Source organism: Panthera leo, chromosome E1, assembly GCF_018350215.1.
Source record: "Panthera leo isolate Ple1 chromosome E1, P.leo_Ple1_pat1.1, whole genome shotgun sequence".
Classification (NCBI taxonomy): Eukaryota; Metazoa; Chordata; class Mammalia; order Carnivora; family Felidae; genus Panthera; species Panthera leo.
In genome coordinates this window covers 38,222,939-38,249,633 of record NC_056692.1, presented here as the reverse complement: position 1 = coordinate 38,249,633, position 26,695 = coordinate 38,222,939, and the positions used below count along the sequence as shown (strand labels likewise).

General features: G+C 39.7%; 1 protein-coding gene across 4 annotated transcripts; it reads left to right on the top strand.

The window, feature by feature from the left end:
• MED1 (mediator complex subunit 1) lies at positions 1-24,905 on the top strand. Of its 4 annotated transcripts, XM_042916614.1 has the most exons (17): positions 1-207; positions 2,636-2,742; positions 4,877-4,955; positions 8,672-8,726; positions 8,830-8,962; positions 9,682-9,710; positions 12,380-12,451; positions 13,092-13,166; positions 13,613-13,686; positions 14,046-14,135; positions 15,506-15,617; positions 16,510-16,634; positions 16,896-17,014; positions 18,007-18,208; positions 19,751-19,846; positions 19,965-20,070; positions 21,399-24,905. In XM_042916614.1, exons 1-17 carry the CDS (start codon positions 183-185, stop codon positions 24,649-24,651), a joined length of 4,752 nt encoding a protein of 1,583 aa, XP_042772548.1. In that variant the 5' UTR covers positions 1-182; the 3' UTR covers positions 24,652-24,905. The 4 variants fall into 4 exon arrangements, with proteins under 4 accessions (XP_042772548.1, XP_042772549.1, XP_042772551.1 ...); XM_042916615.1 differs by lacking the exons at positions 1-207; positions 2,636-2,742; positions 8,830-8,962 and having other exon boundaries at positions 4,925-4,955; XM_042916617.1 differs by lacking the exons at positions 1-207; positions 2,636-2,742; positions 4,877-4,955; positions 8,672-8,726; positions 8,830-8,962 and adding an exon at positions 8,971-9,242.
• The last annotated feature ends 1,790 nt before the right edge of the window (positions 24,906-26,695 follow it).

The following is a 26,695-nucleotide window of genomic DNA, read 5'->3' as shown; positions in this document are numbered from 1 at the left end:
TGGCGGCGGCCGGGAGCACCCTTCTCTTCTTGCCGCCGGGGACTTCAGACTGAGCCTTCTTGGGAAGAGTGGGGACGGCTGGTGCCCTGCGTCCCGAGAGCCCGAACCAACTTGGTTCCCTCGTTAGTGGTGGGGGAGGGCTTATCCTCTTGTGTAGGACTCAGGACCTCCCCACCGTCAGGATGAAGGCTCAGGGGGAAACCGAGGGTGAGTGACTTGAGGGGGAAAGCAGGGGGCGGGACACAGCTTTGGGGAGCCAATCTGTGGAAGAAGCTGGGGGGCCTACGCTCCCGAGGTCGTGGAGTCCAGGAGGCGGGATAGGTGTCAGTTTTAGATTCTGACTGTGCCTTCTTTGGCGGTGAAGGACTCCGACTTTGGGGTGATGCGGGCTCCCAACTTCTGTGAAGGTTTCCTGCTTAGCTAGGGGCAATCATTTGGGCCTCAGGACGTTTTTAACCTAGAGTTAATGGAAGACCAGGCGAGTGAATCTATAATTTGCTTACACCTTGTTTTAGAAGGGATGTTTGAATAATGACGTTTAAAAATATAATTATATTATTATAATGATATAAAGCTGTGTGTCAAATATTGGAGGATGTTTCGGCGTGAGTGAAATGATAGGACCTTAAGATTTTAAAAGCCAGTAGTTCCATAGAATGTCACAGTGGTCAAACCTTGTACTATTGTGTATTTGTAAATTGCGTTGAATTCATCGTTTCAATGGCTAGATTAACAACTGCTGAAAAACAACTTTTCTGTTGGAATCTTACTTAGAATCTATAAAGTTTTACACTCTTAACGGCTTCCTTAGTATTTTGGATATAGTTCTGTTAATAAGAATCACTGTGTCAGTGTTTATCCATCTTTTCCACTTTGAGCTTTGTTAGATCAGCGGCCTTGCCTTACTCGTGGTTGTGTAGTCCCTGACCCAGAACGTGTTTGATTTGAGCGTTTGATTTGAGCATTCGTATAAAGTACTTATCATCAGGCTTCTTAAGGAAAAGGGGGGTGGAGAGTGTATTTTAAAGAAGAGGAAGAAGAAAAGTATATCCTTTGGTGCAGAGGACTGATGAGTGTAAAAAGGAAACTCGAGACAGGAATTTCATGTAGTTTGCTCACTAATGTATCTCCAGCACATAAAATAATGCTTGAATGAGTGAATCTTGGAAGTGGGAATTGCCAACAATGTGTTCAAAACTATATAAACTGGCTGAAACAGGCCTCAAACCAGTTTTCCAGGATATGAGGACATTGGAAGGAGTTTGAATCTTGATTTAGAAAATGCCACTGCCTTAACTCTGATTGCTGACATTGTATTCATCTTTCAATGTCAACATCAACTGTCACTTTTTTTGTGATATCTCCACAACTAATAATGAACTTTTCCTTTTTTGCATTTGAGTAGTAATGTGTTTCTGTTTTTAACAGCATATCTCATTTTGCTCTGTGTCATGGTTATTTCCACTTTAACTTATGTACACCCCCTCACAGATGTCATCTTAGTCGTATTGTGTGTTTTGCATTGCCAGCAGTCTCTAGCACATGTCCTTGCTCGTATTATATTTCAGTAATAATAATTTTAAAAACCCTCACAGATGTCATCTCAGACATATTGCGTGTGTGTGTTTTTTAAGTTTATTCATTTTTTTTTTTTGAGAGCGCATGAGAGAGAGGCAGAGAATCTCAAGCAGGCTCCATTGTCACAGAGCCAGATGTGGGACTCAGTCTCACAAACCATGAGATCATGACCTGAGCTGAAATCAAGAATTGGACGCTTAACGGACTGAGCCACCCAGGCACTCCATATTGCAAGTTTTTGTATTGCCAGTGGTCTCTAATACAGGTCCTTGCTCATACTAGAAGTACACGAATTAGAGGAAGGATCAGCTATATTTCAAAAGTAAAAATTTAATGAAAATAAAAATAAAAACTATATTTCAATAATAAAAAAATAAAAACTATCATTCAATAATAAATGTAATAACATTTCAAAAATAAAAATCAACTAAATTTCAATAATGAAAATTATAATTCAGTAATAAAAATTAAGGGGGTTGGAGAGCATAAGAGCTTTGTTCACTCACAGGACAGAAACTGAGGTCTTTTCTACCTTTCTCTTACCTCTACCGGAAATTTATCCTTTAGTTGTTGACATATTTCCTATCCATATAGGTTTAGTTTGAAAAATCAAAATGACAAATACAGCCTGTTTTCTTGATAATACTTATATATTGATCTATTAGAGTTACATCAAAAAATTTCAAAAGCCTGTATTTCACATTGAAAACCAACTAACCATAGTAAGGCCATGTTCAAATGTATGCTCTACGTATATCATGAAATGATTTTGTCACTAAATTGTAGTCCTGATCCTGAAACATGATTAGAGGTGATTCTTTTTTTGGTTTTCATTAAAAGACTGAATAGAAACCAGTTATGTTTTAAGGAGTTCCTTAGACCCCAATTTCTGTGTCGTCTTGTTAAAAATAAGTTATTTGTATGTTTTGAAGTAAATGATATTGAAAAATATTTTAACTGAGTTCTTACCAAGGATGAGGTATGGGGGTTTCTTTTGCAAGAAGAATTGAAATGTCTTGAAAGAGTTTCTAATGATGTTTTCTAATTTGTATCGTAGAGTCGGAGAAGCTGAGTAAGATGAGTTCTCTCTTGGAACGGCTACATGCAAAATTTAACCAAAATAGACCTTGGAGTGAAACCATTAAGCTTGTGCGTCAAGTCATGGTGAGGATTATGGTGGTGGATAAAGTGTTGTGCTTAGATAATTATTTAATAAGCTAAGCTCCCCATGTAGACTTTTTCAAACCAATTATTATAGTGTGTCCTCAGTCTTATTTATCACAAAACACCTGAGTACATGGTGCACATCAACTTGAGTCTACCTAAGAAGTTCTGTTTATAAAATTATGTTAATCATGAGCTATATAGTACACTGGGGTACTTCAGGCAAAGGTGCTTAGAAATACACCTAGGAGAGACACATATGATAGACTGATGTAGGGAGACCTTTGTTCTTCACTTGCTGTTAAGCTCCTTGAGCCTAATGTGATAGTATTTTCATGTATCTACACTGCTAGTAGAGTTTGCGATTAATTCTTAAAAAGCTTCACCTGTTCACTCTGTCAACTACTACTTCTTGAGTCATTTATCAGTATGGGGAGCCCTTAAATGGAAGTTAAGTAGAAGATAAGGGGTAGTGACTGGATGTTAAAAGTTCATTCACGTGATTCCAGTGGTAGTCAAATGATGTAGGAAAACTTTACTTCTGTGATTTGACGTGGGTAATGATGGGGGGGGGGGGGCAGGGGATCACTTTGTGGTAATTCATTCATGGATCTCTTCACTTAAGATTCATATACTTTTCTGTATATATGTTATATACTTCAGTGAAAGTACCCCCTCCTCCCCACCAAGTCTTAATTTGGGTCCATAGTAAGTTCAGTTTAATAGATTTATTAGTGTTTAATGTGATCATATCAGTATAGCTCCAGCAAAAGAACTAAATTTGCTGTCAAAAGACCTATATTTGAAGTTCTTAGTAGCTATGTGACTTTGAACAAATTATTTACTGGGTCTCAGTTTTCTTATTTGGAAATAGAGGCACACAGTACCAGTTTGCTTTTCCACATAGTTTTATTTTGAGGATTGAATGAGATAATGGATATTAAAGTGTGGTGTTGCTTAAAGATTTATGTAACTAAATTCAAGAAATATATGTATATCCTTTGGCTGAGGATTATGTACATAAAATATATATGTATATTTTAATGTTTTAAAAAGAAGAATGGCTATTTTTCCTGTCTGAGGATTCAGAGGTTGTCATTTTTATACTACAAGGTAGTCATATTCTAGTTGGAAACATGCTCTGTAAATGATATTGTCATTAGACATCATGAGATAGAGGAATTCGAGATGGCTACTAAGACCCTCTCATGGGGTACCAGTGTCTTGGTTTTTGGGCACCATAGCTTCTACTGTCTACTTCTCACTCTGCAGAGTCAGAAACCTAATTTTGTTGGTGTATTAAGACTTTGAAGAGTTTTCAACAACTGACATAGTAACAAAATCTCAGTAGACTAAATGTAAATCAGAATTCCAATTTATTAATCTACCACAGAGAGTTTATCTTTCCAGTTACCAGAATATTGGTTACCGTTGTGCAGAGCAACCCCTTATCTATTCAAGATACAAGGGAAGCCAGATTATTAATCGGATGTTTGTTTGTTTCTTAGAACAGAGAGATTTAGGACATGGAAAGGCCTGAAAAACTATCTTTGTATCATAAAGCTGTTCACATTTCTAGAGAAAAGAATGTTGTGCAGAGAGGAACTTCTTTGGATAGAGTTAGAAAAACTATGTCAGATCTTTTGTTCTTTGGGAGTCCCTTTTTCTGGACTACACGTTCTGTTTTTTAGAGTTACTCTAATTTTACTAAGGTCTGGTTATATTTCTTAGATTACACAGAAATCACCTTGTTAGGTTTGGGAATTGCCAGATCTCCTGAGCCACCCTATTTAACTGACTAAATTTAGGATGTAGTTACTTCTGCAGGAAGCTGATCTCATTTATTGTATTTGATTCTTCCTAGTCTAAAATAAGATCTGGGCATACTTTTTTCTACCTTCATGTATGTGGATATGGATGTATCCATGTTTATGAACTTTTCCTCCTGTGGAAGGATGGACAGAGTAACAGGAGTCTATAGATTATCAGAGTATATAGAGAATATAGAGTATATAGACCTATAGCATATAGTCTGAGGATTATCCTGAAATATTACTACTAGGATAAGTCCATTTACCTGAAACACTGTTGGCTTGGTTAATTTCTATCTTGAATGTTTTCCTACTTATTATAGGAGAAGAGGGTTGTGATGAGTTCTGGAGGGCATCAACATTTGGTCAGCTGTCTGGAGACATTGCAGAAAGCTCTCAAAGGTTTGTAAACATGTTTGAAATATGCTTTTTTTTTTTTTTTTTTTAATGTTTATTTTTGAGAGAGAGCAAGAAGGAGAGGGGCAGAGAGAGGGAGACAGGATCCCAAGTGGGCTCTGCACTGACAGCAGAGAGCCCAATGTGGGGCTTGAACTCACAAACTGGGAGATGATGACCTGAGCCGAAGGCAGAAGCTCAACCAACTGAACCACCCAAGTGCCCCTGAAATATGCTTTCTTAAAATGCCCAGTTTTTATAAAGACTGTTTTATACTTACATGAGAAATATAAATTGAGATAGATAAACTTTCTTTGCTAGGTGGTGTTCTTGTTTTCACTATGGAGTTGAGACCACCTCTTAATTTTTTTTTTTTTAGTTAATTTTTTCAGAGAGAGAGAACAGGGGAGGGGCAGAGAGAGAGGGAGAAAGATAATCTCAAGCAGGCTCTGCACTGTTAGTGCAGAGCCAGATGTGGGACTCGAACTCATGAACTGTGAGATCATGATGTGAGCTGAAATCAAGAGTCAGATGCTTAACCGACTGACTGAGCCACCCAGGCACCCCAAGATGAGATCTCACCTGAATTTTTGAAACATTTATTTTTGATCCTATTTGGGAGACTGGTAGAGACTCAAAAGATAGTTGATGGAGGGTAACTATAAAGATAGCAAGGGCTGGGGTGCCTGGGTGGCTCAGTCGGTTAAGCGTCCGACTTCGGCTCAGGTCATGATCTCACGGTTCGTGGGTTCGAGCCCCGCGTCGGGCTCTGTGCTGACAGCTCAGAGCCTGGAGCCTGTTTCAGATTCTGTGTCTCCTTCTCTCTGTGACCCTCCCCCGTTCATGCTCTGTCTCTCTCTGTCTCAAAAATAAATAAACATTAAAAAAAAATTAAAAAAAAAAAAAAAAAAAAAAAAAGATAGCAAGGGAAAGTTCTTTTTCTTTACATGTTCTCTCTTTTTTTTTTTAATGTTTATTTTTGGGAGAGAGAGACCATGCAAGCAGGGGAGGGACAGAGGGAAACACAGAATCCAAAGCAGGCTTCAGGCTCTGAGCTGTCAGCACAGAGCCCAATGCGAGGCTTGAACGAACAAATTGTGAGATCATGACCCGAGTCAAAGTCAGACTCTTAACTGACTGAGCCACCTAGGCGCCCCCAGTTTCTTTTTATAATGTTTTATTATTTACTTTTGAGAGTGAAAGAGACAGAGCACAAGTAGGGGAGGGGCAGAGAGAGAGAGGGAGACACAGAATCCAAAGCAGGCTCCAGGCTCTGAGCTGTCAACACAGAGCCCAACATAGGACTTGAATTCTTGAACCGTGAGATCATGACCTGAACTAAAGTCAGATCCTTAACTGATTGAGCCATCCAGGCACTCTATTTCAGATGTTCTCTTCTAATTAACTTGCAATAAGAAAATGGACATTTTAACTCTAAAGGATTTTTACATTGTTATGGACAGTGTTTTCAGGAAAGCAAATAAAATTTAAATCATGAGCTTGAATATTTATGATTATAATTACTAGTTCTGTGTATTTTGGGGGAGAAATGAAAGTAAAAAACAGATTTTACTCTGATCCATCACAAATGAACTTGATTCAGCTGAATAGTTCCCCCCCCACCCCCACCCCTTGGGTTTTCTTTGACATCTCAAGTCTGAGAGTAGGTGCCTACAACCTTCATCGCCCCTTCTAATGTTTCCTTTTCTGATGGTTAAGAATCCTTGTTCATCAAAATGTAGAGAATCCCACTTTTGCTTCTTCCAACTCAACGTAGAGTCTCAATGTTAAAAAACTGGTAGCCCTTCCCAATCTGTGGAAATACTATGGTACGTAGAGGCAGAGGCTGTTAACTTTTTAACTGTGGTAAAATATACATAACATTTACCATTTGAACCATTTAAAATTATAGTTGAGTGGCATTAAGTACATTCACATTGCTACATAACCATCACTACCGTTGTCCATCTTCAGGACTTTTTCATCTTCCCAAGCTGAAATCCTGTATTCATTAAACAGTAATTTCTCCTTTCTCCCTCTCCTCAACTCCTTGTAACCATCATTCTAGTTTCTCTCTGTAAGAATTTGTCTACTCTAGATACCTCATGTAAGTGGAATGAAACAGTATTTGTCCTTATGTGACTGACTTTTCACTTAGCATAATGTCTTCAAGGTTCATCCATTTTGTAGCATGTATCAGAATTACCTCTCTGTTAAAAAAAGCTAAATAATGGTGCCTGAATGGATCAGTCAGTTAAGCATCCGACTCTTGATTTCAGCTCAGGTCATGATCTTACAGTTCATAGGAATGAGCCCCGGGTCAGGCTCTGCACTGATAGTGCAAAACCTCCTTGGGATTCTCTCTCTCCTTCTTTCTCTGATCCTATATTCCAGCTCTCTCAAAATATATTAATAAACATTTTTTTAAAAAGCTAAGTAATATTTTGCATGTATATACCACATTTTTATTCCTCCATTCATGAATGGACATTTGGGTTTCCTTCCACCTTTTGGCTGTAGTGAATAATGGTGCTATGAATATTGAATATTTCTTTATGTTGGTTTTAGTTTTGATGTTAATCTTCCTTATTCTAACATTAGCAGATACATGTGTCTTTTTGAAGTTAAAGATAACTTGTCCCAAATGAGTAATGCAAAAGGGAGAGGAAAAAGGTCCGATAATTTTTTCAAATAGATCTTTTTTTTTTTTAATGTGTATTTATTTTTGAGAGAGAGAGAGACAGAGCAAGAGCAGGGGAAGGGCAGAAAGAGAGGGAGACAGAATCCGAAGCAGGTTCCAGGCTCTGAGCTGTCAGCACAGAGCCCGATGTGGGGCTTGAATCCACACGCTGCAAGATCATAACCTGAACTGAAGCTGAATGCTAAACTAAGTCACCCAGGCGCTCCAAATAGATCTTTTTTTTTTTAGTTTTTTTTTTTTTTTTTTTTTTTTTTAACATTTATTCATTGTTGAGAGAGAGAGAGAGAGAGAGAGAGAGAGTGAGTGTGTGTGAGCAGGGGAGGGGCAGAGAGAGAGGGAGACACAGAATCCGAAGCCAACTCCAGGCTCCGAGCTGTCAGCACAGAAACTGACTTGAGTCTTGAACTCACCAACTACGAGATCATGACCTGAACTGAAGTCAGAGGCTTAACTGAACTGAGCCACACAGGTGCCCCCAAAATAGATCTTTTTAATTTTTTTTAAATGTTTATTTTTGAGAAAGAGTGAGACAGAGCACGAGTGGGTGAGGGGTAGAGAGAGAGGGAGACACAGAATCCGAAGCAGCCTCCAGGCTCTGAGATGTCAGCACAGAGCCTGACGTGGGGCTTGAAACCACAAACGTGGGATCATGACCTGAGCCGAAACCAAGAGTTGATGCTTAACTGACTGAGCCACCCTGGAGCCCCTCAAATAGATCTTTTTAAAGTAAGCTCTGTGCCCAACTGGGGCTCAAATCACAACCCCAAGATTAAGAGTCGCATGCTCCACCAACTGAGTCAGCCAAGTGCTCCTCAAAGAGGTCTTTTTTTTGACCCCTACTATTTAGGTCACAGCTAAGTCTTAACTAATGAACATACAGAAATTCTAAGCATTTGAACTGTTGGATGTAATGGCTTGAATGTATGGATATACTCCTTAGGATGTTTTGGTTTTTGAAGAATAAAATTTAAGTTATTTGGAGCATTTTGTGATTTCCTTTTTTTTTTTTACCCTTTCCTAGTAACATCTTTACCAGCAATGACTGACCGCTTGGAGTCTATAGCAAGACAGAATGGGTAAGTAGTCTATCTTAGGCAGAAGTATTTAACTTAGTGTTGACTTTGGGTGGCTTTATTTATGTGTCTTCTATTAATTTTTGTTTTGATTTGTTCCTGCTAGACTGGGCTCTCATCTCAGTGCCAGTGGCACTGAATGTTACATCACGTCAGATATGTTCTATGTGGAAGTGCAGTTAGATCCTGCAGGACAGCTTTGTGATGTAAAAGTGGCTCACCATGGGGAGAATCCTGTGGTATGTGCTGTTGATATTTCACTGGAATCTGTGGGGTTTACTTAGGGACATTAATTTTAAAATGAATTGTTGGGGTTTGAAATAGCTTGGGCTTAGGTTTTTTCATGAGCCACTGTAGAGATGATGTGATGGGCTGTAATGTAATATCAATAGCTCTAGAATGGAATTTAGAATAACATGGGTCCATCTCTGACATCATCCAAAGGCTTTGACAAGTGGAGACGCTAGAGGAACCCTTTCCATTTCATATCAACAAACATGAGCCGCAATTGAACAATAGGTGCTGGGGATATGGAGATAAATAACTTAAAGTTCTTATCCTCAAAGAGCTAATAATCAAAAAGGACAGATAATCTTGTACATAACTAATGTCTCTGAAAAATCTTGTAATAGAGATGAATGTTTAATGTGTGTAACCAAGACAGTTGAATGTGGACTCCAAGGATGGCATTAAAGAGAGGTCCTACTGTTTTAAACAAACTACTGAAAGTTGATTCCATTATAAACTAGTTCATATACTTTGATCTTGAATTTCCCACCCCAGCCCCATGGTTTACCAAGTAGAAAGAAGATGCTTTTTGATATCTTAATATAAGGATCATCTGTAGTTTTAATGTTGTTGTTATAAAGCATGTGCTATTAATAAAAGAGAAAAACTTTTGATGTCTTCAAAGGCCTTAAAGTAGTTTAAAGTTTTAACATGATTTGTTTAATTTCAGAGCTGTCCAGAACTTGTACAGCAACTAAGGTAAGCAAATGATGTTTATGTTCCCTGATACTGGCAGACAATGCTGTTCTTTATAGTTGGGTCTTGAGGCTGGTCAGAAGTTATTGTCTTTATCAAAAGAAAGGAAAAAATTTACTCTCCTTAGGAACATACTTATTTTCTTAGGTCAAGATTTTTCAGTCTATGTTTGTTCACTTTCAGTATGGACTTAGCTTGGTTTCTCAACTTACTCAGTCTATCCCAGGATTTTGCAACCTTGGCGGTATTGACAGTTTGGATTGGAAAATTCTTTGCTATAGGGGACTGCCTTGTGCAATGTAGGATGTTTAACCACATTCTTGCCTCCCCCCCCCCCCCCCCCCCCGCCACTAGTTGCCAGTAGTATCTATCTCCTGACCTGTGACAATAAAAAATATCTCTAGATATTGTTAAATGTTCCCTGGTGGGCAAAATCACGCCTGGTTGAAAACTGATCTAGCCTCAAAAATTCTGTGTGCAACAAAAATAAATAGAAACTAATTATTGAATGAGAGAAGGCTTGAGAGAATTGAGTCTATGTCATGAAAAGAACTTATTTTCACTTTAATTTTGAGAAAAACTGTCTTACATTTAAGGTGTATGTGTGATAAACTCCCATCATAGGAAAAGCACTAGGCTTGAAGAGTTTCTTAGCAGTTAATGGCATTTCCTTCTGGATTATCCTTTCCCTTTAAATTGAGTGGAAATTTACTTTCTGGGATTTTGAAAAAGTCATTACATCAATTTTATGTTTTAAATATAGCGAAGTTCTCAGATACTACGTGGAAATGTCTTAAGGTGTTAATAGTGAGGGAATAAGTTTTACAGTCGGCCTTTGCAGTAATCATTTTAATGTGTTTCTAGCCAAATGTGCCAAGTTTGAACCACCTTTTAAAAATTGCAATGCAACATAAAAACCTTTTTATAAGTCTAGCAACAGGTGTGTTACCAGAATAGTCCAGAAAGCCAATACTTCTGGTTCTAATCCTGGAGTAGGAGACTGCACCAATTTATGAACTAACTGGTGGTGTTCTAAAGTTAATTTGTAAGCATGTTTTGAAATGGGAACTTCAGAAAGAATATTAGCCCTTGTGTGCAATTTTTAGTCACTTTGTATAGGTGATAATTTTAAGGTAGAGGGTTTATTTTGCTGCTGTTCTTGTTTCTTTTTACTGTCTTCATGGCATTTTGGGTAGTAAGTGCTCATATTTGCTCAATAAATGCCTGACCAAATATCTGACATTGGTAGGGCAATTTAGCCTTCAAGAAGCTTTTTTTTTTCTTTTAAGTTTGAAATAAGATAACAGAGAATTAGAGTTGTTGAGTTGTGTTGGATTCCTGAGCCTGCCCACAGAGCCTAATTGACTAAGAATCCAAACCCGAATATTGGGTTCTAGGAAGCAAGGGGTCTAGGTAGTAGTTTTCTTTTTTCTGGGGCAGATCTTGTCATAGGAACATTCTCGAATATGTGGCTTGCCTCCATAGTGCTCATCTCCTTTTCTCCAGGCCTCTCATCTCTCTCCTAGTGTTCATTTTCCTCTCTGCCCTTAGATTGCCATATGCATGCAAGTATTCTATTTTCCAAATTTATTTGACTTCCATTTCCTCCAATCAAAAGTTTTTTTTTTCCCTCACAACATTCAATCATCTCAGTTACATATTAAGAGGAAAAGAAAGTGATTTATTTATTTATTATTTTTTAATTTTTTAATGTTTATTTATTTTTGAGAGAGAGAGTGGGAGCCAGGGAGGGGCAGAGAGAGAGGGAGGGAGACACAGAATCCGAAACAGGCTCCAGGCTCTGAGCTGTCAGCACAGAGCCCGATGCGGGGCCTGAACCCACGAACTGTGAGATCATGACCAGAGCTGAAGTCAGACACCCAACCGACTGAGCCACCCAGGCGCCCCAGAACGTGATTTATTTAAACCAAGTCTCATTATGTAGGAGCAAATCACTGTAATATATGAACTATTAGGTCTTTTTGACTCTTTTGTACTGCTTACAAGTACCTTCTCCAGAAAAATGGGAAGGAGAAAGGGAAACTTTTTTTTGCTACTTTTTTTTTCTTTTTTAACCTTTTTTTTTTTTTAACGTTTTTTAATTTATTTTTGAGACAGAGAGAGACAGAGCATGAACGGGGGAGGGGCAGAGAGAGAGGGAGACACAGAATCGGAAGCAGGCTCCAGGCTCTGAGCCATCAGCCCAGAGCCCGACGCGGGGCTCGAACTCACGGACTGTGAGATCGTGACCTGAGCTGAAGTCGGCTGCTTAACCGACTGAGCCACCCAGGCGCCCCTTTTTTAACCTTAGTTATTTTGAGAGAGAGCACGCGTGTGTGTGTGTGTGCGCGCGTGTGCTGGGAAGGGGCAGAGAGAGAAGGAAAGACAGAATCCCAAGCAGACTCTGCCCAATGCAGGGCTCCAACTCAGAAACTGTGAGATCATGACCTGAGCTGAAATCAAGAGTTGAATGCTTAACTGACTGAGCCTCCCAGGTGCCCCTTCTTTTGCTACTTTTGATTGATGCTAGAAAACTTTGGCTGGGGGGAAAAAAAAGAGTAAAGCAAATTATTAAAATTAGTTTTATATAGCCATGATTTTTTGGTACTTTGCATTAAGATTGAGTAGTAATTGTGTTTTATTCTCCTCCTTCTTTCCTGAACTCCTTATAGGGAAAAAAATTTTGATGAATTTTCTAAGCACCTTAAGGGTCTTGTTAATCTTTATAACCTTCCAGGGGACAAGTAAGTATTTCTTTATTTTTTTGCTTTTGTTGGAAAAATTCGTATAAATATACTTGTGCTTAAAAATTTGCCGAGTCTTCTGCCCTATCTTATTTGTGATTTCTTCTCCTACTGACAACCTATAGCTTCCAACTTTATATCTTTTGAAGGTATTTTAAATAAATAATATCTGCATTAACGGATATAATGCTAAAAGACACTATAATCTTTGAGATGTCTTCAACATGTTGATTTTTTTTAGGTTTATTTATTTTGAGAGAGAGAGAAAGAGACTGCAAGTGGGGGAGGGGCAGAGAGTGGGGCAGGGGAGAGAATCCCAAGCAGGCTCTGTACTGACAGATGTGGGACTCCAGCTCACGAACTGTGAGATCATGACCTAAACGAAAGTCGAATGCTAGACCAACTGAGCCACCCAGGTGCCCCAACATGATTTTTAGGCTGAAAAGAAATTAGTTGTTGTTGAACTTGATCATCATTTTTATTTTTAACCTACCTGGGGTTCTGTTAACTAGCTTGGGTCTTTCAAATAGAATTGCCTTCAAGGGAATGTTAGTGTGTGTGTGTGTGTGTGTGTGTGTGTGTGTGTGTGTGTGTGTGTGTTTCAACTCTTTAACTCTTGTTCTCTTCATCTACTTTCTAGCAAACTGAAGACTAAAATGTACTTGGCTCTCCAATCCTTAGAACAGGATCTATCTAAAATGGCAGTTATGTATTGGTAAGACTGGCTAAGGTGTCAATTCTGTTGAATTGTACCTTCTGGGTACTTTGTTCTTAATGCTTTTCATCTAGGGTGTTACTAGGGTCCTCTATCATATATCTTGTCCATCTCATTTTACTTCCCAAATGATCACATTCCATTTTCTGAGTATTGGTATGTCCAAGTTGTTCGTTGGTATTCCATCAGTTTTATTTGAAGACTTGTCAAACCTGGCCTCTGGTCTTATAAATAATAGTCTACTTATAATTTTTGTTCACTGTATTACATACTGGTTTATACTTGTAAGTGATCTCTTCGAAAGTGAAATACAATTGCTATATGCCCAGTTACAAGAGTCATTAAATTAGTATTGTAAGACTTTTAACAGCTGAACTCATTAATACATTGTGCACTAATACCTTCAGGGCTAAAATACAAGCAAACATAGATCATTTTTCTCACAGGAAAGCAACCAATGCTGGTCCCCTGGATAAGATTCTTCATGGAAGTGTTGGCTATCTTACTCCAAGAAGTGGGGGTATGTGATCCTACGTTGCTTACTTAGAAAATTGTTTAGTTTTAGTTAAGGGGTCATTACTTAAATTTCACTTTGGGATTATAAGCACAGGGAGAAAACTAGCAGTCACTTGTGTATTATTAGATGGTTTCCAAGGTGTCAATGCTTGCCCTCCCCCATTTACATTTTTAAATTGTGAAGTAAATTGTTGGCACTAGAATTAATACTTCTGCTTCCATTATATTTGATAAGTTGCTTTGGAGCATGAATCCTCTTATTTATGAAACTATTTTCTCATGTAGTTTTGTAGAAATGGGAATGTTTTTCTGTATTTCTAATTTACCTGATAAATATATAGTGATAAGTGTTATTTTTCATAGGTCATTTAATGAACTTGAAGTACTTTGCCTCTCCTTCTGATCTGCTGGATGATAAGACTACATCTCCCATCATTTTGCATGAGAATAATGGTAAGGCTTTAACTGTAAAGCAACTGAAGGTTTTGTTCAGTGTTTAAAAAATATTTAAAATAATTGAACGCCCAAGCCTGTGTGTATTTCCTGGTTTGCCATCCCTACCAAAGTTTGCTGTTTCTCTCAGTTTGCATCTGTAACACACACACGCTCATAAGTATATACATATGTACATACATACATACATACATACATAATTGTACAAACTTAATAGGTGCTTATGAACAAGTAGGTGAATGAATGAAAGGATATAAACCATTTGTCTTGAAATAATCCCCTTTAAACATTAAAGGTGAAAAAATTAGCCAACTTACTAAAGAATTACAATAATGGATGGTTTTTTTTGTTTTTTGTTTTTTGTTAAGTTTATTCATGTTTTTTGAGAGAGAGTGAAAGAGAGAGCATGTGCCTGCGGGGAGAGAATCCTAAGCAGGCTCTGCACCGACAGTGCAGACCTCCCAACTCACAAACATGTGAGATCATGACCTGAGCCAAAACCAAGAGTCAGACACTTAACTGACTGAGCCACCCAGGTGCCCCTCTATTTGCTTTTTAATATACTAAAACAAAATGAGAAATGGCCTAATCCCTCATTTGGTTCCCTTATAACTTTAGTCATTGATTATCCTATAATCATAATTCTATTTAAAAGCATTCTGGAGTTGGAGAAAATAAGTAAATGTCGGTAATGTGCCTTTAAGGGGCTCCTGGGTGGCTTAGTCGGTTGAGCATCCAACTCTTGATTTCGGCTTAGGTCCTGGTCCCAGGGTGGTGGGATTGAGCCCCATGTCGGGCTCTGCACTGAGCGTGAGAACCTGCTTAAAATTTTCTCTCTCTCTCTCCTCTCCTCCCTCTGTCCCACTCCTCTCCCCCACTTGCACTCTCTCAAATAAAAAAAAAATAAAATAAAAAATTGGGACACCTGGGTGGCTCAGTCCATTAAGCATCTGACTTCAGCTCAGATCATGATCTCTCTGTAAATGAATTTGAGCCCTGCATTGGGCTCTGTGCTGACCACTCAGAACCTGGAGCCTGCTTCAAATTCTGTGTCTCCCTCTCTCTCTGCCCCTCCCCCGTGCTTGCGTGCGCACTCATGCTCTCTCTCGGAAATAAACATTAAAAAATTTTTTTTTAAATTTTTTTTCTTTGGAGTATATGGTTTCCTGTATTTTGTTTTATTTACTGACAGAAATACTGGTTGTTAGAAGGCAGCTTCTCAAACTTCTAAGTCATACAGGTATTATGTTATCTGACAAATTAGGGTTGACAAATTATGCAGAAGGTAGTCTGTTTTTTTGTTTTTAAATGTTAAGATCCTTGTAATTTGTGTTGCTTTGGAGAATACCCCTTTTCTTTCCTATTCTCAGTTCCTCGATCATTGGGCATGAACGCATCAGTGACAATAGAAGGAACATCTGCTATGTATAAACTTCCAATTGCACCATTAATTATGGGGTCACATCCAGTTGACAACAAATGGTAAGTTAAATATACTTCCAGGGTAGCAAAGTTTATTTTTTCCAACTTCAAGCCCGGTATGAAATAAGTAATACTTTCACTTGGCTCTTCTCTCACTTAACTTTCTAGAGATTGGCTTTTTATTTTCTCTTTTTAATTCCTCTTTTCAATATCTATTTGAATGTTCCTGTCTGAAGTCTGCTTATAGAACACATTGTCTATCCTGACAGAGAAGGAGGAGAACTGTACTAATTCCCTTGGTTTAATGATTGTTTCAGTTTTTTAGGTTATCATGGGATTTATATTGTTTTGGAGTCATATTGGAGTAATAACTAGAGAGCCTGTCTCAGGATAGATGTTTGATTAAGTACGTAAGGGTTAATGAATAGGATGTTTTGGAACTGGGGAAAGAAAGTTGAAAGAGTGAACTATTATTTTTTTTAACATCTTATTTATTTTTTAATTTTAACTAATCTCTACACCCAATGTGGGGCTCAAACTCACGACCCCAAGATCAAGAGTCGCATGCTCTTCTGACTGAGGCAGGTGTCCCCAAAAGAGTAAAATTAAAAAAATATATATTTGTTTATTTTTGAGAGAGAGAGAGAATAGCAGGGGAAGGACAGAGAAAGAGAGGAGAGAGAGAGAGAGTCCCAAGCTGGCTCCGCACTGTCAGCAGAGAGCCTGATGCAAGGCTCAAAGTCATGAACCGTGAGATCATGACCTGAGCCAAAGTCTGACGGTTACCTGACTGATCCACCCAGGCATCCCCTGAAAGAGTGAACTTTTTTGATAGGCTTTTGTTAAATGATACGGACATGTCTAAGAACAAATGTTTAGATTTTTTATTTTTGTATCAAGTCAAAATCCAACCATCCCCCTTCTTTTTTTTTTTTTTTTTTTTTTTTTGAAGGACTCCCTCCTTCTCCTTAATCACCAGTGCCAACAGTGTTGATCTTCCTGCCTGTTTCTTCTTGAAATTTCCCCAGCCAATCCCAGTATCTAGAGCATTTGTTCAGAAACTTCAGAACTGCACAGGTGAGTTTTAAGCATCAGGAGGTAATACTTGTTAAAAGTGTAAAAAACAAACTTCAAATTCAGATTATTTTAGACCTCTTTCAGTCTTGCAGGTCTCAAAAAAGTACTGATGGGTATAAATGTCATGGTGCTGTGTATTAGTAAATGCTTATTAGTAAGTGCTTTTTCAATAAATGGATAAATGAAATAGAAGTCACAAAGGGAAAACAGAGCTGTCACCATTTTGATGTTATTGTGATCATTATATTCTTGTTTTTCCAGGAATTCCATTGTTTGAAACTCAGCCAACTTATGTACCCCTCTATGAATTAATCACTCAATTTGAGCTGTCAAAGGACCCTGACCCCATACCTTTGAATCACAACATGCGATTTTATGCTGTAAGTAAGGCTTATAGATTGTTGTAGGTTATATTTGAACCCAGGATCAGAATCTTCCTTTATAGGAATACTGAGGTCAGAAACATATCTTTTGGACTACTGGGCCATTTCCTAGTTCCTCATTCAGGCAGGAAATCACAGAAATTTCTGAAACATACTGAAGAAAGAGAGCATGAGCTTCCAAGTCAGGATATAACAGTGTACGTTTCATGGCCAAAATTTCAGATGAAAGTCTCATAATGGTATCCTGAACTTTTACAAGCTTTTAAGTAGATGTTAAGAATTTTTTTTCTTTTTAATTTATTTAGAGAGACAGCGAGTATGTGCAAGTGGGGGAGGGGCAGAGAGGGAGAGAGAATCCCAAGCAGGCTCTGCGCTTGTCAGCACAGAGCCCAATATGGGGCTCCAAACCCGTGAACCGTGAGATCATGACCTAGACTGAAGTCAGTCACTTAACCAACTGAGCCACCCAGGCACCCCAGATGTTAACAATTCTTAATGTTTAATTCTTTCAAGTGTCATGACCTGAAAAGATCCTTCAAGTACATGTAAAGAAAGTCCTGGTATGAATACATTAAGGAAGGTTCCAAAACCTCATCTGGACTTGAATTTATTTGAATGTTTGATGGTAGTCTAGACTAAAGTAGTAGTTCCCAAATTCTGACTGCATTAAATTATATAAGGTGTTTTATTTAAAATACAGATTTTGCACTTAGAATTCAGGAACCTTTCTTAAACAGATTTCTGAGGTAATTTTTTTTAGCTAGGTTAGGAAACCACTAGCAGAACATTTACAAAAAAGAGGTCTTTTCAGCCAAGTAATTGATAACATCAGTTGACCAAATAATTCACTGTGGAGTTTTATTATTCACTAAGGAATTGCAGCTGATTTTTGAGAAGTGGGTTGCCCCCCCCCCCCCCCCCCAAGCTTCTGTGGTTGAAGCATGATGGGTGAGTAAATAGCATTCATTTCTTTTGTTCTTTTTGCCCAGGCTCTTCCAGGTCAGCAGCACTGCTATTTCCTCAACAAGGATGCTCCTCTTCCAGATGGCAGAAGTCTACAGGGAACCTTAGTTAGCAAAATCACCTTTCAGCACCCTGGCCGAGTCCCTCTGATCCTAAATCTGATCAGACATCAAGTGGCCTATAACACCCTAATAGGAAGTTGTGTCAAAAGAACTATTCTGAAAGAAGGTACTACTTTTCCTTTTGATACAGTTACTGGCAAATGGAAACTTGATTACTCTTGTGGTTCTCTAAATTGGTGGCCTATTATATTCCCTGTAGAACTTTTAAAACTGGTTTCCGTTCCCAAGTAAATTGATATAGAACCTCAGTGGTAGGAGTTGGGAATCTAGTTTAAGCTCCACAAATAGTTATGATAGAACTCATCAATAAATTGGCATTTGGAAACCACTAGTTGTTTGTAATGAATTTATTCTTTCTCTGCATATAGTGATATAATTGGGTACCTACGAGCCTGAATCTTATAGCAGATATGTAAGGTAGAACTTGGGACACTGTAGGAAGAGATGACTTCTTCCTCCCCACCCCTTTTTTTAAAGTAATCTCTACACTCCATATGGGGCTTTAATTCACAACCCTGAAATCAAGAGTCGCATGTGCTGCCAGCTATCCCAGAGACGATTTCTTGATATCTAAATCAAGGTTGTTTAGGACAATGCTTCCCAGCTTTTAGTCCTGCCTGAGTATATTTCATCTCCCCATTCTTTGGGGGAACTTAAGCTTAAAAGGGGGTAAGACCTGTGCCCTTTGCTTTTTCTCCCAGGATTCTGAATGCTGATATTTTTCAAATGCAGTTTGCTATTAGAAAACTGCATCCTGCTATCCCTGAAAAGAATCTTGGCTGCTCTAGTTAACCACAGTTAATTTTTTACCTTAGTTGTAAAGCACTTCACAAATAGAAATGTATCAGTACAAGTGGTAGGCAAAAAGAAACAGGGAAGTTAAATCAGGAGATAGCATTTTTGAGAATAAGAACTGGTTTAAAATGAGAAATTTTAGAGTAATGGCACTGACCACATGCAAGTGTGCTTATGACCCTTCTATGTCATGTATTTGAATCCTGGGAGAATTCTCCAGATGGTTTCAGGACATCTGGATATTAGTTTTCGTAAGATAGTTACAAAGTTAGTCCTGCAGAGATGCATATGCTTTTTTCCAAGAAAGTACATGATCCTTATCTCTGGGCTTCCAGCATGTTTGGCTTAAGAACCTATGATGATAGTTACATACGTGTATTCAGCATAACTGTATCATTTTACATGATAGCCCCTAGATCCCTGCTTACCAAACTATGGGTTGCATAGCTAACATCTGCAAACACTGATAAGCAGGGTTTATTATAGTGGTTCTGGATATCTGCTTATCACAAAGAATGAAAAACTCTTCTTGGCCAGTTTCTTTTCAGAATTCACTTTCAAGGCAAGGTGTTTATATCTGTCAAGGTCTCCAGTAATTTAGGGATCAAATGGCTTTCATTTTAGAAAATCGAAGTTTAGTTGCTTGTTTTGGAGTATTTATAACATAAGCTGGCATAGTCCTTGGAATCTGATTCCTTCTATCACCTCTGAATGATGTAGTAAGTTTTGTGTGTTAAAAAATGTGTGGGATTTAGTTTCTAAGGAGACAGAATTTCTGTATACTTAGGGATTAGTGTTTACTTGTATCTAATATTTGGTTGATTATTTTATGATCCTTTTCTTTGCTTTTTAGATTCTCCTGGGCTCCTCCAATTTGAAGTGTGTCCCCTCTCAGAGTCCCGTTTCAGCGTATCTTTTCAGCACCCTGTGAATGACTCCCTGGTGTGTGGTGAGTTGTGAGGGGGCTAGCACTTCTCTTAGGGCAGTGGTTTGGTCCCTTTATCTTCTTTTTGAAAAATCAGAAGCTGAGTCTCTCTCAAATACCTCCTATGTATTTTGTCTTTCAGTGGTTATGGATGTACAGGACTCAACACATGTGAGCTGTAAACTGTACAAGGGGCTGTCAGATGCACTCATCTGCACAGATGACTTCATTGCCAAAGTTGTTCAAAGGTAGCACTGGCCCTTTTCCTTCAGAGTCCCATTAAGAGGAGTGTAAGGAGTGCTGTTTTCAGTATTAGATTGAACTGGACATTTAGGAGGAGAGCATATAGTCACTGCTTTGAATTCACCTTCGTCTGCTTTAGGATTCAAAAGCAATGTGAGCTTTGGTGTTTTAAATATGAGAGTAATAGGAAGTACGGTAGGTAACTTTAGGCCCAGTGTTAGGGTTCTTTTAGGAGGGGGAGAGCTGAAATAAGATGTAGATTTTTTTTTCACTTATCTTTTGTTTCACTTTTTAACATATGTAATATGTTAAATGGTGGCATGTGGGAAGATACTTAAGGCAGTCAGCTTCCCAGAAACATTAGTATGTAATTTTGAGATTTTTCTGGAGTAGGTACTTGTGGCCTATTTTGTAAGTAAATCTTATTGGAACGCAGCCATGTCTGTTCATTTACGTATTGTCTGTGGTGCCTTTTAAGTTCAGATGGCAGAACAGCTGGACAGAAACCATATGATCTTCAAAAGCCTAAAATATTACTATCTGGTCTTTTAAGAAAGGTTGTTACAATGTTCTAGAGCAAAGTGTTTTCAAAAATATGTTTATAAATTTATCTGTAAGATAAAAACTACTTTAAAATAAACAAGATTTTATACCAATAATAGCATTTTTCACAGTATAGTGTTGGGATGATCTAAGCCATTAAAGCTTAGAACTTGATGGGTCAAGAAATTTTTCTAGTGGTTCATTAAGATAAATAGCAATCTCATTAGTCACATGTGAAACCCCAAAAGGAGGGCATTTTCTTACCAAGTTCATTATCAGTTTTAGTTTAGTATGATATCTAATTTGGACTCTGTTTATGGTTGGTTGGTTTTTGTTAGTGCTTCAGAAGAGGTTGAGATTGCTTACTAATACAGGTTCTTATTTTATCAAGTTTAGTTTTTTGAGAAAGGGTGTGCGTGCGAGCGGGGGAGGGGCAGAGAGAGAAAATCTTAAGCAGGCTATGTGCAGTCAGTGCAGAGCCCATTGAGGGGCTCAGTCTCATGAACTGTGAGGTCATGACCTGAGCCGAAATCAAGAGTTGGATGCCTCACCGACTGAGCCACCCAGGCGCCCCCAGATTCTTTTTAGAATGAATTTGCTCAAAGCTCTGGCATTTTATAGAACTACTCCTGCCTTTTGGGTTACTTGCCTTACCTGAAAATTGCTTAATGCAAACTTTTGATGGCATGTCTGAAACTCAGGCAGAATTAAAGCCTGTTCTCCCAAATAAAAATTGTTTTCATTCAGCAGCTAGTACATTGGTAACTGTTTTTTCCATCTTTTCTTACAGATGTATGTCCATCCCTGTGACGATGAGGGCTATTCGGAGGAAAGCTGAAACCATTCAGGCCGACACCCCAGCACTGTCCCTCATTGCAGAGACAGTTGAAGACATGGTGAAAAAGAACCTGCCCCCGGCTAGCAGCCCAGGGTATGGCATGACCACAGGCAACAACCCAATGAGTGGTACCACTACACCAACCAACACCTTTCCGGGGGGTCCCATTACCACCTTGTTTAATATGAGCATGAGCATCAAAGATCGGCATGAGTCGGTGGGCCATGGGGAGGACTTCAGCAAGGTGTCTCAGAACCCAATTCTTACCAGTTTGTTGCAAATCACAGGGAACGGGGGGTCTACCATTGGCTCGAGTCCGACCCCTCCTCATCACACGCCGCCACCTGTCTCTTCGATGGCCGGCAACACCAAGAACCACCCGATGCTCATGAACCTTCTTAAAGATAATCCTGCCCAGGATTTCTCAACCCTTTATGGAAGCAGCCCTTTAGAAAGGCAGAACTCTTCTTCCGGCTCACCCCGGATGGAAATATGCCCGGGAAGCAACAAGACAAAGAAGAAGAAGTCATCAAGATTACCACCTGACAAACCCAAGCACCAGACTGAAGATGACTTTCAGAGGGAGCTATTTTCAATGGATGTTGACTCACAGAACCCTATCTTTGATGTCAACATGACAGCAGACACGCTGGATACACCACACATCACTCCAGCTCCAAGCCAGTGCAGTACTCCCCCAACAACTTACCCACAACCAGTACCTCACCCCCAGCCCAGTATTCAAAGGATGGTCCGGCTATCCAGTTCAGACAGCATTGGCCCAGATGTAACTGATATCCTTTCAGACATTGCGGAAGAAGCCTCTAAGCTTCCCAGCACTAGTGACGATTGCCCACCCATTGGCACCCCTGTTCGAGATTCTTCGAGCTCTGGGCATTCTCAGAGTGCCCTCTTTGACCCTGATGTCTTTCAAACCAATAATAATGAAAATCCATACACAGATCCAGCTGACCTAATTGCAGATGCTGCTGGAAGCCCCAGTAGTGACTCTCCTACCAATCATTTTTTTCCTGATGGAGTAGATTTTAATCCTGATTTGTTGAACAGCCAGAGCCAAAGTGGTTTTGGAGAAGAATATTTTGACGAAAGTAGCCAAAGCGGAGATAATGATGACTTCAAAGGATTTGCATCTCAGGCACTAAATACTTTGGGGGTGCCAATGCTTGGAGGTGATAATGGGGAGACTAAGTTTAAAGGCAATAGCCAAGCTGACACAGTTGATTTCAGTATTATAGCAGTGGCTGGTAAGGCTTTGGGTCCTACAGATCTCATGGAGCATCACAGTGGTAGCCAGAGTCCTTTATTGACTACTGGGGACTTAGGGAAAGAAAAGACTCAAAAGCGAGTAAAGGAAGGCAATGGCAGCAGTAATAGTAGTCTGTCAGGGCCAGGATTAGATAGCAAACCAGGGAAGCGCAGCCGGACCCCTTCTAACGATGGTAAAAGCAAAGATAAGCCTCCAAAGCGAAAGAAGGCAGACACTGAGGGAAAGTCTCCATCTCACAGTTCTTCTAACCGACCTTTCACCCCACCTACCAGTACAGGTGGATCCAAATCTCCAGGCAGTTCAGGAAGATCGCAGACTCCCCCAGGTGTTGCCACACCACCTATTCCCAAGATCACTATTCAGATTCCTAAAGGCACCGTGATGGTGGGCAAGCCCTCCTCCCATAGTCAGTATACCAGCAGTGGCTCTGTGTCTTCCTCAGGCAGTAAAAGCCACCATAGCCATTCTTCCTCCTCTTCTTCCTCATCTTCTGCTTCCAACTCAGGCAAGATGAAAAGCAGTAAATCAGAAGGTTCTTCAAGTTCAAAGTTAAGTAGCAGTGTATATTCTAGCCAAGGGTCTACTGGATCTAGCCAGTCTAAAAATTCATCCCAGTCTGGGGGGAAGCCAGGCTCCTCTCCCATTACCAAGCATGGACTGAGCAGTGGCTCCAGCAGCACTAAAATGAAACCTCAAGGGAAGCCATCTTCACTTATGAATCCCTCTTTAAGTAAACCAAACATATCCCCTTCTCATTCAAGGCCACCTGGAGGCTCTGATAAGCTTGCCTCTCCAATGAAGCCTGTCCCTGGGACTCCCCCATCTTCTAAAGCCAAGTCCCCCATCAGTTCAGGTTCTGGTGGTTCTCATTTGTCTGGAACTAGTTCAGGCACTGGCATGAAGTCATCTTCAGGGTTAGGATCCTCAGGCTCATTGTCTCAGAAAACTCCCCCATCATCTAATTCTTGTACAGCATCTTCCTCTTCCTTTTCTTCAAGTGGCTCTTCCATGTCCTCCTCTCAGAACCAGCATGGGAGTTCCAAAGGGAAATCCCCCAGCAGAAATAAGAAGCCGTCCTTAACAGCTGTCATAGATAAACTGAAGCATGGGGTTGTCACCAGTGGCCCTGGAGGTGAAGACCCAATGGATGGCCAGATGGGGGTGAGCACAAATTCTTCTAGCCATCCTATGTCCTCCAAACATAACATGTCAGGAGGAGAGTTCCAGGGTAAGCGTGAGAAAAGTGATAAAGAAAAATCCAAGGTTTCCACCTCGGGGGGCTCAGTGGATTCGTCTAAGAAGACCTCAGAGTCAAAAAATGTGGGGAGCACAGGTGTGGCAAAAATTATCATCAGCAAGCATGATGGGGGTTCCCCCAGCATTAAAGCCAAAGTGACTTTGCAGAAACCTGGGGAAAGTAGTGGAGAAGGGCTCAGGCCTCAGATGGCCTCTTCCAAAAACTATGGCTCTCCACTCATCAGTGGTTCCACTCCAAAGCATGAGCGTGGCTCTCCTAGCCATAGTAAGTCACCAGCATATACTCCCCAGAATCTGGACAGTGAAAGTGAGTCAGGCTCCTCCATAGCGGAGAAATCTTATCAGAACAGTCCCAGCTCAGATGATGGTATCCGACCACTTCCAGAATACAGCACAGAAAAGCATAAGAAGCACAAAAAAGAAAAGAAGAAAGTAAAAGACAAAGATCGAGACCGGGACCGGGACAAAGACCGAGACAAGAAAAAATCTCATAGTCTCAAGCCAGAGAGTTGGTCTAAATCACCCATCTCTTCAGACCAGTCCTTGTCTATGACAAGTAACACAATTTTATCTACAGACAGGCCCTCAAGGCTCAGCCCTGACTTTATGATTGGGGAGGAAGATGACGATCTTATGGATGTGGCCCTGATTGGCAATTAGGAACCTTTTTAAGACAAAAGTGGCCAGAGAATAACTAGGTTTATAGGCAAACCACCATAAGGGGTGAGTTAGGCAGGTCTGATTTTGTGTTTAAGAATCTTAAATGGCATGGTTTTGACACCGAGCTGGGTGAATTTAGAAAGGCATAGCCAGACCCAACTAAAGAGACCATAGGGTTTGATTCTGGTTACCAAGAGTCACTTTTTCTTTTGCCAGATAAAAGGAAAAAAAAAGTTAAAATACTTGCTTATGAAAGGGAGGGGGTGGGTGGGGCATAAGGAGAGGGAAGGGTGGGAAACAGTTTTGTGGGAAATATTCATATATATTTTTTTTCCCCTTTTTCCATTTTTAGGCCATGTTTTAACTCATTTTAGTGCATGTATTTGAAGGGCTGGGCAGCAAATGAAAAAGCAATACATTCCTTGATGCATTTGCATGAAGGTTGTTCACTTTGTTTGGGTAGTTGTCCATTTGAGGCATGGGCAAATGAAGGACTTTGGTCATTTTGGACACTTAAGTAATGTTTGGTGTCTGTTTCTTAGGAGTGATTGGGGGAGGGAAGATAATTTTAGCTATTTATTCATAATATTTTAATCCTTTATCTGTTTGTCTTTATACAGTGTTTCTAATTCTATAAGGTTCAGGGTTCAAAGTGAGGGGAGGTGGAAAAGAAAGGCTTATTTGGTGGTAGGGAGCCTGTAGCTTGTGCTGGTACTGTACCATCAAGCCCATGCAGATTAGAGCCCACCTTTGGAGTTAAGTAGAAAAACCAAAATGGTATTTTTGTTTTAGGAGATTTATCATAGGGTTCAGACATCATAGGAATATTAGGAATTACCTCCCTGTGGAGGTATTGATTTATAGTCTTGTTTTTCTTTAAAAAAGGCTGGGCTGGTTTTTTGGGATATAAACATGTTTTCAGATGTAGTAAGGTTTAATGTGGTACAGCCTCCCTGACCCAGTGGCATGAAAACCATTACAGAATTAATAGTTCTCCTATTTTTCCACAATGTGCCAAAAGTCCACGTCCCAGCATTTTGTTTGTTGGAGAACTGATGCCATTCCTGAGAGCTGGGCTCCTTGTTTCTCTTTATCGTAAGGAGAAGGAGTCCAGACTTTAATCACTCCACTGTATGCTCCCTTAGATAAAACAGAAAAAATTTGCAGCCATAGTTCACTTAAAACAATTTCAAGCTCACTTGAAAGTAATGGGGGCCTGGAATGCTAGGTGGGCATGAAGATAAACCCTTGCTACTATGTAGCAACAAAATTGGACCTTTTTGGAGGAATAGGTCTGAGTCTGGATTCTGGGGGACATCAATAAGAAGCCCTTCTCATAAATATAGAAATCCAGGAGACCACATGAAGTGCAACACAAGTTCTCAGTATTTGGAGGGTCCTCTCAAAATTCTGCGGCCTTACTTTGATTTTGACACCTGCACTGTGCCATTCCTGATGATTCCATTCAGGATCTGTATCAGCAGGACGGGGCACGGTCCCCAGCACAACTCTTCTGGATTAAAAAAGAAAAAAAAAAAAAAAAGCCAGGTGATTCATTTGTGTGTGTGTGTGATAAACGGAGTGACTTCATCAGATAATGAAGAAGATTTCTATATTCAGCTCTTTCTGCAGGTTGGAGTTAGCATAGAGTTGGAAAATCAGCTTTGGCGTTCTTTCCTGACTGTCTCTGATTTCCTCTAGTGTTCTCCCTTTTCTGGTCATCAGCTCTCAACAACTCTGCCACTTTTGTGTCCCAAGGTAATAAGAAGTAGGAAACGAAACATTGCAAAGTGGAGCAAGAAAAGTTATCGGTTACCGTATCAGAGTCAAATGTCTTGGGTGACACTAAGGAGGACATGGGCAAGGTGATACCAGAGTGCTTTATCTTGTGATGCTGATACAGTAGCAGCCTCTCAGACATATAACCAGGTTGGATTTCTCACAAGTTTCTCACCTAGTTTTGAATCCTATCCCATTGGTTTCTGCAGAGAAAAAAAAAAAAAAAGTTACACGATTTTAAGTTTGTTCTGGGTGGGGAAAATCT

Coding starts and splice junctions, on each gene's coding strand:
- MED1 (XM_042916614.1), top strand. CDS start 183: ATGAAGGCTCAGGGGGAAACCGAGG. Junction 14,136..15,505: donor CATTTTGCATGAGAATAATG/GTAAGGCTTTAA, acceptor TCCTATTCTCAG/TTCCTCGATCATTGGGCATG. Junction 16,635..16,895: donor GAAACTTCAGAACTGCACAG/GTGAGTTTTAAG, acceptor TTGTTTTTCCAG/GAATTCCATTGTTTGAAACT.